Raw genomic sequence first — 12,400 nt, forward strand, 5'->3', positions numbered from 1 at the left:
AGCTGCCAGGTGGAGGCTGGATGCAACATTTAAAAAACATCTGGCTGGGTATATGAATAGGTAGGGTTTAAAAGGATATGGTCCATAGTGCTGGCAAGTGGGACCAGATTAACTTCATATAACTGGTCGGCATGGATGAGTTGTATCTCTGCATGACTCTATCTTTAAACTTTTCACTTTCCAGATAATGGCAGCAATAAAATTTAATTGTGCCTTTTATAAAAACAACATGGTTGTGAGCATTTTTCTAATGATGACAAGCAACCCACAGTCATACTATTAATGCAAAACACACAGATCTGGTCATTCTCACATTGCTGTTTTTGGAAGCTTGCCATGTGTAAAACAGGCTATCTTGTTTCCTAAATTACCATATTGACTAGACTTCAAATGTACTTCCTTGGCTGTAAGGTGTTTCTGATGGCTGCTGTATTGTTGCCTGATATTTTGAACTCCTTCTACTATTGAAACATGTCTGTGGAGATAAGGAGAAGATTAATTTTAATTAAGAAATATCTGACTGTGGCTTCAGCTTGCCATGAGGCTGCATGGAAGAGCAGGATCACGTGACATGCCATCTCTTCATGTAATGGCATATACTGGGACTCATTAAGAGTCATCATTCATTCTGAAACTTAGCTTCTCTTCTGCGCAGCTGCAGATCAGTGGTCAGTGCAGATGTTGGTGATTTTCCTGGTCATCTTGACCTCATTTGGAGACAAGGAGCCCAATCTAAGGAAGCTAGATCTGCATCAGACCGATGCTAGAGATCAAACATTTCAGCTCCAAAATGTAAGCTTTTAGTGAAAATGCTGTAAATAAACCCAGTCCTCCAAGCAGGTAGGAAATCAATGGTGCTACTAAATATTAAGTGGTATATTCCCTTGAAGCTGTTTAAGTCCCTCTCATTACTGCTCTGGACCTGCCTTGTTTGCACTGATGATTTGTAGAAACCCAGTAATCTATGGATTTCTTATTCAGCTATAAAATACACTTAGAATATTGCTCGACTTGAACATTAATATTTGGTGAATGGCACACTGGCTGTCACAATGCACTCAGACAAAATGCAGAAGTCAATGTGTTTGAACCAACTTCCCCAGTCAATTTGAACACTCCATCAACTCTCCAGCCACATGCTGCAACACGTTAAGATTCAGGTCAATAATTCTTACATAGTTTAATGTATTACTCAAGTAGATATGTGAGGCATACCAGTAATCTCACTGCTAGTTCACAAACAAGTTGACAATTATTTCAATTAAAGAGAGAGGAAGCTAAAATAAGTTGGTAGGTGTTTATCTTTTAAATTGCAATTGCAAGATATCAGACATTGCAAATCTTCATAACATGGATAAAACATTAAATATATCATTGCTTTGGAATATTTAGAGCTGTGCAATATCTTATTCAGTCAAATGCACAAGAAATATAAAGATAACAATTAATATATCATAAGATAACTAATCCAAGTAACAAATGAGAACAGAAAATTGAAAAAAGATTGAAAGCTGAGAAAATAGATCAATAGTCGGTGATATATTTACAATGCCTATTGTAGTGTCTGAATTTTGAAGTCCGAATAGATCATGTGTCATGGTAATACTTATTAATTGAGAATGTAAGATTATTTTAAATGATTACCTCTTATAAACTGCATCAAATAAAATGTAAATATATTAGTGGCACTTAAGACTCAAACAAATGGATTGTGAAAGAGTCAGAATTGTTATGACTTATAATGACATCCCATAGAAACTGTTTTACCCATGATGCATTGCATCCAACCAATAAGAAGGTACCAGTAATTAATGATATGTTCAATTCAAAGATAATTTTTAAAAATTACAAACAATTTGATCTTCAACCTATTAGTCAGGGTGGAACAGGAATTCAAAGAAACCTAAGTGAAACAAGTCAATTGCAATTATTTTGTAAAGTTGAATCTTTCCATTACAATTTTCAGGCTTCCTCTGAGTTCATTGTCTGCCTTCACTGTTTAGCAGAGACTGAATATTGGTTTCTATCATCAACTGATCATCTAACATGCTGCCTGATTAAGTGAGACTCATCATCAAAGCCAAGTGATAGAGTTAATAATTCAACAGCTGACCAAAAAGTTTTCAGTATATTAGAAGTTTTGCTACAGTGCAAGTATCTTGTACATCCCATATACAATTTAATAATGTCAAAAAATACAAGGCAGCAAACAACCATAAAAATTACATGAAACAAAACAGTTGCGACCTTCATATAGTCTCACATTGAGGGAGTTGGCTGAACTTCTGAATTAATAAATGCAAAGCAAATATTTTCGTTTATAAATTCTGATCAGAAGTGCAACAAAATGTTTCATGCTTCATCATGCCAGTTAGTTTAGGAAAATAGTATTAACTATAATTTATAATAGGGTGAAGCAGAGTTTAACATTTATCAATTGAGCCTAACTGTGTATTAAAGTAAGTAAAAAACATCAGGTGCTTCCAAATGACAGTTCTAAGATCACCACTGTATAACATCAGGAACTGTTACTGTGCAAAATCTCAGAAATTGTTAGGACAGTTATGTCTGTAGGTAAGTACAGGTGAACATTCCAACAGATGTGACATTAATTTTATTACAAAAGTGTGTGCCCAATGCCTATAAATGTTAAGAACATCAAACTAATGGTGAATCCACCTGAAGTTTTGATGGTGCTCATAGCATTTCCTGTGGTAGTAGTATCTGACATGGTGCTTGACGATGTGGTGACATTCATCTGCATGATGGTTGTTCTGGTACTGGAAGGATTAGTGGTTTTCACAGTCATCTTGCTGATAGGAGAATTTGTGGTATTGTTCATCTTTGCACTGGTGGTCACACTGGTTCTGGGTGAAGCAGTGGTCATGTTGTCCGTTGTTACATTGACTTTGGGTGAAGCTGTGGTCATGTTGCTAGCTGCTCCATTGGTAGGGGTTGAAGCTGTGGTCATGTCACTCGCTGTTCCATTGGTTGGAGTTGTAGCTGTGGTCATGTTACTCGCTGTTCCATTGGTTGGGTTTGAAGCTGTGGTCATGTTACTTGCTGTTCCATTGGTTGGGGTTGAAGCTGTGGTCATGTTACTTGCTGTTCCATTGGTTGGGGTTGAAGCTGTGGTCATGTTACTTGCTGTTCCATTGGTTGGGGTTGAAGCTGTGGTCATGTTGCTAGCTGTTCCATTGGATGGGTTTGAAGCTGTGGTCATGTTACTTGCTGTTCCATTGGTTGGGGTTGAAGCTGTGGTCATGTTACTTGCTGTTCCATTGGTTGGGGTTGAAGCTGTGGTCATGTTACTTGCTGTTTCATTGGTTGGGGGTGAAGCTGTGGTCATGTTGCTACTGGTACTGGATGAAGCAGTGGTCCCAGCTCCAGAACTAGAATCTGTACAAATCCAATTGCATTTTGTAAATATTATCACTATAATTAATAATACATACATTTTCTTAGTATTCAAAGTTATAGATTCCAATTCTACAAATAAATATTAACTCCTGTTAATCTTTAATTATACTTCCAACTTTACAAAGTGGAAATCAAAGTGCAGAAGAGCAATTCTCACTTCTCAGTCTTTCAAGTCAGAAGATTCTTGGCAAAACATGACTATAAAATTTGTGTCAGTTTTACATTTAAATTAAAGCTGTGAATCCAAAAATGATGAAATATATGACTGACATTATTTATTCAATAATGAGTTCCTCAATTCCAATGCACTGAAGATATTTCTGTGAATTACATCAATATCGGGGAAATAGATAAAAGGTCTTTTCTCTGGAGTGGGAGAGTCTAGAACTAGAAGGCATAGGTTTAGGGTGAGGGGAAAATTTAAAAGGGATCTAAGGGACATCTTTTTTAAAGCAGAGGGTAGTGTGTGTATGAAATGAGCTGCCAGAGGAAGTGGTGGAGAATGGTACAATTACAACATTTAAAAGGCATCTGGTTGGGCGCATGAATAGGAAGCATTTAGAGGGATATGGGCCAAGTGCTGGCAAATGGGATTAGATTAGGTTAGGATATCTGGTCGGCATGGAGGAGTTGGACTGAAGGGTCTGTTTCTGTGCTGTACATCACTATGACTCTATGACTCTTTAAGTGTTTCTATAGATATGATATTGTTTATCAGAAATAGTTCTTCAAAATTCTGTGTTGTCACTCAACAGCTATATATCAGGATTATGCACATCATTAGCTTTTAAATGCTTATGTTTGAGACCTTTCCTTTGATGTATCAACAAATCCCCAAATATTCCATGTAAACATTGACATACTTTCAGGGATATCTTGACTAAAACTTTGAATCATTATCAGATCTCTGAAGGAAAACATCATTAATGGTTCAGTAAACATTTTATTAACTTGGTGGCTAGCATCACAAGATGCACAGAATAAACATATAGATTGCATAACATTTGAGATAGCTGGGGGACGACAAGATTGCTGGGGAGATCCTCAGATTCTCTCACTGATAATGGAACTAAATCTTTGCAGAAGGTGGATATGCAGTTACTTTTAATCAAAATGTTCAGGTATGTTATGAGATACAACTGGAGTAGGTGGGACTTGAACCTAGGCCTCCTGGTCCAGAGAACAACACCACAGTGCCACAAGAGCCAAGCTTTTTAATATAACTTCTGAATCAGTCTGTTAAGAGAAATCTCTGGAGCAGGTGAGATTTGAATGCAGGTCTTCTGGCTTGCAAGTAGGGTCACTACCACTACACCAGAAGGGCCTTCAGGCAGGTTTTCCTTTAAATTAACCCATCCTCTGGTGGCAGGTTGGACTCAAACCTGGGCCACTTAGCTCAAAGGTGGGGATACTGCCACTGCCTGATAAGTGTCCTCACTGCCAGGGGTGGTATAATTGACATTCCATTTAGTATCTTGCTGTGCAGGTATTTTTTACTCAACCTGTTCAGAGATCTTATCACACATGTCTGGAGCTTGAATCCAGGGTTCCGGACTCAGAGCAAATTTACCACTGTTTGATGTGTGATTAGGTAAGCCTGAGGTGCGCATAAGATTGGATTCTGACCACAGCTTCACCCCAACAAATGATACAGCAAGTAACATGACAACATGGACCTTATTGCCATGGAGATGCGACACAAATTGGATGCTCGCAAGAGAAGTCTCCATATAGAAGGCCTGGTTCTTGGGTAGGCCTTGAGGCAAGGAAAAGGTGTAAACAGGAAGCAGTGGTAAAGAGGACTGGGGAAGGCTAGGAAAAGGCTGTTTGTGAGGATGGGAATGAGATTGTGTTGACCAGAAGGATGAATGTTGAAGCTGGCAATTGGAGACAGTAAGGTCAATGTTTGTAGAGTTTCAGAGCATTGCTTTTGATATAGAATGGTATCAGTCAGCAGACTGAAAAGTTTGATTATGGAATTGAGAGGGTTATCCTTCTCCTCTGGTGGTTTCACATTCAGGTAACTGTATTTGAAGTACTTATTGTTATTTGTAGCACACAGTTAACCATTTATGGAAAACCTTTTTGGCCATATGAAGCCCTGTTTTTCCTGAATGTAGCTAACCTTGTGTCAGACAGCCCTGTGATACAGCTCTTACTTGAATACATGACAGGCTAAACTCTGTTTGAGGCATGGACCCTGAACACTTCAGGCTGAATATGAATTTTCCCATTTTCAGGTAAAGTGTGATGGTGATTGACTTTTAGGTCCATGATGCTCTGGAGTGAATTTTTCCATGCAATCTTCTGCATTTTACCTAATTAATTTTGCAACTGAACTGCTGGTTGAGTTTTGTTAATTTTAATTTTGAACGTTTGATTTTTACTTTAAGGGTCTGGGATATTTTAATTCATGTAATTTAATTTGATTTAGTTGATGTTTAAGTGGCTTAAAAGAACTTCAGTAAGATTACTGCTGATCTAGATTGAGAGTGTGGTGCTGGAAAAGCACAGCAGGTTAGGCAGTATCCGAGGAACAGGAGAATCGACGTTTCGGGTAAAAGCCCTTCATCAGGAATGAATTATTGCGGATCTGGTTGTGATCAACTCCACTGTCCTGTAGGCCCACTATAACCACTGACTATCAAATATCTATCTTGGGTGAATTCAATGACCCAATCTTTACTGAGGGTTTTGAAGAAGGGTTGCGGGGAGGCTACAGAAAAAGAGGGAGCGGAAACGAAGGATGAACCTTTAAATGGAAGAAAAGCATGGAAGTTCCAAAATATATATGAATATAAATAAACATGTTATATGTACCAATTCCTTGAAATATTTGTTGAGAATGGTCCATGTGCATCTGGAATGATGTTACAGTCACTTTGAGGGGCGACCTCTTATCCTGAATAATCTCAGGAGTATGAAAGATCTTTGAACCACACACTGACAAGTTACATTTGGTGACAGTGCTAAGATAGTGAATTTCTTGGGGTACTTGCATGCCTATAATTGTCTAATATTTCAGATATAAAGAGAAAATAGACAACTTGCTCTTTGCTCATTACAACCCAAGAGGGACAAAGAGACATGTTATTGTACATGAGCTGATATTCCTTCTGGTTATTGCATTGTGTAATGAATGACTGAGATAAGGAACTCAAGGTATGAGCCATATGCCACAATATTTCAGCACACCATGGCTCAAGATTTCTAAATTCATTACCATTTATGAGACACAACAATCTGATGTTTACACAAATTGCACCTGAGGACAAGAGTAATTTTATGCCAGGACCTTAACCTTTGTGGGAATAATTAAGGATTCAGTTTACGACCAAAACTATTGGAAATGGGCAGGTAGGCATAGGAAATGGGCTTTTGCATGATATCAATTATAGAAAGAAAACTTATAAAAACGCAATGGTAAATCTATCCACTAATCTATCATTATTAACAATATTTGAAGACAAAACCTACTTGTGCTGATCATTTTGGTTAGAAGATATGTTTTGTTCACTGTCTTGATATAGGCGCTGAAACCAAATAGAAAAAAAAGGAAGTTAGAATTAGAATTAGGTTTTTATTGTCACATGCACTCAAGTACATGGATACTTGAGAATAGCAAAAAGTGCATAAAGTTGCTATTTCTAGTGGTTAATAATTGCTACTGAATGGCACAATTCATAATGAAAAGTTTTAAACAATGCTGAGAACTAACTTTAAATTACCAAGTTCAATATCAATGCATTTTCTGCTTCATTCCTTATTTATACGCAACATTTTCAAATATTCTTAAGAAGATGAAAATATCTGGACTTCTGCAATTTTATATGAGGAGTCTAAGTTGAAATGAAACCATGATGTGACCTGAAGTGGGCTAGCAAAGGTAACCGTAGATGTATTTTTTTTCTCTTCCTGTGATTCTGGGTTTTAATGATTTAAGCCCCTTCCTTCATGTTTTGGACTATGGTGCTTATGCACCACTTGAGAGAAGGAATTATTAAATTTCTTGGAAGCCATGTAATGAGGATGGCTGCTCTGACTGTTTTTTTTTGTAACTTGCTGCTTGTTAATTTGAATAAGTACTGAGAAGGGTAGAGCTTTGATTTTTACCACCCCACTTTTTTTTTTCAAGTTACCTACTCAGTGACTAGTGATGGGTAACTTGACCATCATCAGGTAGGGATTAGAATGGTGCTGGAAAAGCACAGCAGGTCAGGCAGCATCCAAGGAGCAGAAATGCTGCCTGACCTGCTGTGCTTTTCCAGCACCACTCTAATCCAGACTCGGGTTTCCAACATCTGCAGTCCTCGTTTTTACCATCGTCAGGTAGGTAGTAGTTAAGATGATAGAAGTAGTAATAAATGAATTTGTCTAATACCTTTCACAGGTATGGCAGCTTTGTAAAATAGTTTATATCCTTTATACAATTATAAAGTACACTGTGTAGGATGCATATGATATTCCTGTGACACAGATGTTCACTACTTAATGGGCATTAGATGAAAAGTAAAATGCTTTTTAGCATATAAAATATACCTAATTATCACATGAGCTGACATGTCTGTGGGTGAAATCCAGATATCATTTGATGAAGTCCGATTCGCAAAAATACCCGAGCAAAGTGAAGAATTGTTCTTCCAATAACCAAAGGTGATATTGTTCTTCAGTGCTGAGAGAGCCACTTCAACCTCAGACTTAATTCCTAAAATGGTAACTGGGGATAAAATAGCAACATTGACGTTATAATTTGATATCCTGGCAATCACAAACATAACATTATAGTTAAAATAACAGCTAATTCTAACGTATCTTTTGTTAATCAAATGTGCTAAGCTCATCTTGCAACTTATAGGTATAAGGAAGATCATTGGAAGGTAGGAACAGGATATTTAGCCCTGCCATTGAGCCTGATCTTCCATTCAATATGATCATGGTTGATTGCCCACCTAATCGTGTAATACTGTATACGACTGCTAATCAGAAATCTATCATAGAATAATACAGCATGGAAACAGACCCTTCAGTCCAACCAGTTCATGCCAAACATAATTCCAAACTAAACTAGTCCCACCTGCCCCCTCCTAGCCCATATCTCTCATGTACATATCTAAGTTTCTTTTTATGATTTAATTGTGCCCACATCCTCTGGAAGTTCATTCCACACGTGACACCTTCTGTAAAAAAAAAAGTCCTAATGTGTTTTTTAAATAAGACCAGAAGACATAGGAGCAGAAATTTGGCCATTTGGCCAATCGAGTCTGCTCTGCCATTAAATCATGGCTCCTAGATTTTCCAACCCCATTTTCCCGCTTTCTCCCCATAACTTTGATCCCCTTGGCAATCAAGAATTTATCTATTTCTGTTTTAAATATACTCAATGGCTGGCTCTCCACAGCCTTCTGTGGCAATGAATTCCACAGATTCACCACTCTCTGGCTAAAGAAGTTTTTCCTTAGAAAAACACCTTCGAATCTATGGATGAGTGCCATGCCTCTAGGAATTCCCTGGCTGTTCTCTGTTTGGCTTTTTCTATAATAGTAGTGTTGTCCCAGTCGAAATCATGTTGCTTGTCATCTGCGTGTGTGGCTACTAAGGATAGCTGGTCGTGTTGTTTCGTGGCTAGTTGGTGTTCATGTATACGGATCGTTAACTGTCTTCCTGTTTGTCCTATGTAGTGTTTTGTGCAGTCCTTGCATGGGATTTTGTACACTACATTGGTTTTGCTCAATGAACACCCAACTAGCCACAAAACGACACGACCAGCTATCCTTAGTAGCTACACACGCAGATGACAAGCAACATGAGTTTGACTGGGACAACACTAGTATTATAGGACAAACCAAACAGAGAACAGCCAGGGAATTCCTAGAGGCATGGCACTCATCCACAGATTCTATCAATAAACACATTGACCTGGACCCAATATACCAGCCACTGCAGCGGACAGCTGGAACTGACAACTGGAAGCGGCAGAGACAAACCACTATAAATGCTGGAGGAAAGATCACAGAAGCGCTTCACAGGAGGCTCCCAAGCACTGAGGATGTCACCTAGACAGGGGACGAAACGTCTGCGACATAAATTCCCAGCTCGGCAAACAGAACCACGACAACGAGCACCCAAGCTACAAATCTTCTCACAAACTTTTATAATATCCTTCCTATAACTGGGCGACCAGAACTGGACACAATAGTCCAGAAGAGGCCTCACCAATGTCTTGTACAACCTCAACATGACTTCCCAAATGCTATACTCTAAAGTACTGAGTAATGAAGGCAAATGTGCTAAACACCTTCCTAATCACCCTGTCCTCCTACAATGCAAACCTCAATGAATTATGGACCTGAACCTCAAGGAACCTCTGTTCTATAACACCACCCAAGTATAGTAGGTTAGTATGTAAGGGTTTTAGATTTCACACAATGGTGGTGGTGGTGGGGGGGGAGGCGGTAAAATTGTTAATTGTGTGAGTCCTATTTCTGTTTGTTGTATCAAAATGCAATTCCTCAAACATTTCCATATTATATTATATCTAAAAATATCAAAACATATTGGATGATAGAAATCTGGAATAAGAACAGAAAACACTGAAAAATACTCAGTAGGGCTGGCAGCATTGGTGGAGAGCATAAACCCCTTTCTTTCAGAGTTTAAGGTAATTGATCTTGCACCAGAATTGACCTACTGTGTATGTCTGGCAGTCTGAAATGCAGTTTTGCAGATAACATCTTGACACCTTGCCACAAACTTTGAATATGAACAGTAAATATTCCTATCGAGGTGATGGAAAGAACATTCGTAGATGAAACTGACTTTACCTGACCTCAGCACAGAGATCTTGAAATCCATTCTACTGGCCTTCTTGCTATCCTGACTAGAAACATGAGTTAGCACAGCTGGATAGAGCTTGGGACAGTTGTTATCTATATGACTTGATATCACACTAGAACATGCGTGTATCCAGTAAAGGAGTCATTTTAATTTAATGATAATAAATTTATGAAGTATGATAGGTTAGTATGCAAGGATTTTAGATTTCTCACAATGGCAGGGTAAAATTATTAACATAACTTGTACTTACAAACTCCAAACTTTTAGAGGCATAAGGAGGTTTATAGTTAAAAAAAATCATTCACTTTATAATTCAAAATAACCTCAGAATATTAAACCCCTTCATTCAAGTTTCTTCCTGCCCTCTTTATACAGATAGAAATTTCACTGATAGTTGAAAATGTTAGCTGCTATGTCAAGTCAAACCTTTTTAAAAACTCATTAACAGGATTAGGGTATATTTGGCTACGCCAGGATTAATGGCCCATCCCTAATTGCCCTAAGAGTCAACCGTGGTTCTGGAGTCACATGTTGGCCAGACAAATGAAACTAGTATTGTTCCCCTTAGTGCCAGAGTAGATTTAGTGGAGAGTTAGTAAAAAGAACCAAAATTATGATAAGATTTGATAAATTAAATCCAGGAAACTGTTTCATTGGCAGAGCAGTTCAGTAACTAAAGCACAGAAGATTATAAACTGTAGAATCTTTGTTACCACTTCCACATACAACTGCAGTATGAGCAAAGGTGTTATGGGCATGCCAAAAGCCTTACGTAAAATGTTATTGTCAATTATTAAAAGTAGCATTCAACACCAAAGGATATATAAAACATGCTCCTTAAAGTGATGATTAGTACTAGATTAATTGGAAAGACACCAAGCTTAGATCACCACAGTTATGTAAAACTTTGAATGTGCAGAACTAAAAAGCAGATTATTGTGACCAAACTGAAATATCTTTACATCTTACATCTAATCTACATATATCTACATCTGCACATTGCTAGTTATGAGATCCTTTTGGACATCATGGCTCATCAACAATCTGTTTCTTTCCCAAATCCTTTTTACACTTAAAGAACATGAAAGCAAATACCAATATATTAATTGGTTAAAAAGATAAAGTTCATTTTTATTTTCTATTTTTAAGATAGAAAAATGTAAAATAACATTTGACTTAAAGATTAAGTCTGACCCTACAGAAAAGGCATTGCCTTTGCTGAAACTGACAATAACTTACCATTATATTCTGTATTTGCCATGTAGTACAGTGGATGAACCCTTAGGTTAAATGGACCACCAGCGATGGCATTCTGAATCATGCAAGGATCTTGAGCGTAGGTTGGTGTGCATTGAAGAATCAGGCAAAAAAGAAGCACTGGTAGAACTGAAGCCATTTCTTTCAATGATTTCTCCAACACAGCTAAAGACGTGATGTGTCAACTGTTGTTTCAGTAATAACCTATCCTCAAAAGGTGCAGTATTTATAATATTAAGGCGTGATTGCTCCAAGGCTATTTCTATCTTCGTGATTTATTGGTTTCGTTATAGGGCGGGGTTCTCCAATTCACTGGTCAAATATTTTTTTACACACCAACTATTGTTCTTAATCACACTTTTCTAAAATGTTTAACATCGGCTTAATGGTAACTTATTTATGACATCAGTATGAGGAATAAAAGATAGTTGTACATAAAGTACTTCTGTAGTTTTCTTTAACAATCAGGCTTCAGGTTTTTAATTCAGAATAGGACAGGACTGGACAACTACAAAGTTAAAAGTGTTTCAGCATCCAAGGTTTAAGTTTGCGACAATTTAAAAAAAACACAATCAAGGTACACTATCTGAATGCATACAACAATCACAATAAAGCTGCTGTATTGGTGCCAAAATAGATGTAAAATGATAGATGTAATTGACATTATCAAGTCATGGTTGCAGGCTGAGCAAGAATCAGAACTGGATGTTATAGAATATTTGCCACATAGGAAGGAATGTTAAAAAGCGGTGAGTAGTTCTGGTAATGAAAAACGTGATCAATATATTACTAAGGGGTGACTTTAGCTTGAACGATAAAGTTGGAGTATCTCTTTTGATGGAGATTAGATTCCCACAACAGTGTGGAAACAGGTCCTTTGGCCCAACAA

General features: G+C 37.6%; 1 protein-coding gene across 1 annotated transcript; it reads right to left on the bottom strand.

The window, feature by feature from the left end:
• Window positions 1–1,155: 1,155 nt before the first annotated feature.
• LOC140494142 (uncharacterized) lies at window positions 1,156–11,697 on the bottom strand. The gene is made up of 4 exons (XM_072593192.1): window positions 11,494–11,697; window positions 7,960–8,137; window positions 6,898–6,953; window positions 1,156–3,399 (listed from the first exon to the last, which is right to left on the bottom strand). Exons 1-4 carry the CDS (start codon window positions 11,648–11,650, stop codon window positions 2,618–2,620), a joined length of 1,173 nt encoding a protein of 390 aa, XP_072449293.1. The 5' UTR covers window positions 11,651–11,697; the 3' UTR covers window positions 1,156–2,617.
• Window positions 11,698–12,400: the final 703 nt, after the last annotated feature.

This window comes from Chiloscyllium punctatum, chromosome 23, assembly GCF_047496795.1.
Source record: "Chiloscyllium punctatum isolate Juve2018m chromosome 23, sChiPun1.3, whole genome shotgun sequence".
Taxonomy (NCBI): Eukaryota; Metazoa; Chordata; class Chondrichthyes; order Orectolobiformes; family Hemiscylliidae; genus Chiloscyllium; species Chiloscyllium punctatum.

Excerpts from the sequence above, each read along its gene's own strand:
- LOC140494142 (XM_072593192.1), bottom strand. The coding sequence starts at position 11,650 with ATGGCTTCAGTTCTACCAGTGCTTCTTTTTTGCCTGATTCTTCAATGC. Across the intron at positions 6,954-7,959 it reads TCAGCTCATGTGATAATTAG|CGCCTATATCAAGACAGTGA; the intron begins GTATATTTTATA and ends ATTTGGTTTCAG. Across the intron at positions 3,400-6,897 it reads AACCAAAATGATCAGCACAA|ATTCTAGTTCTGGAGCTGGG; the intron begins GTAGGTTTTGTC and ends GGATTTGTACAG.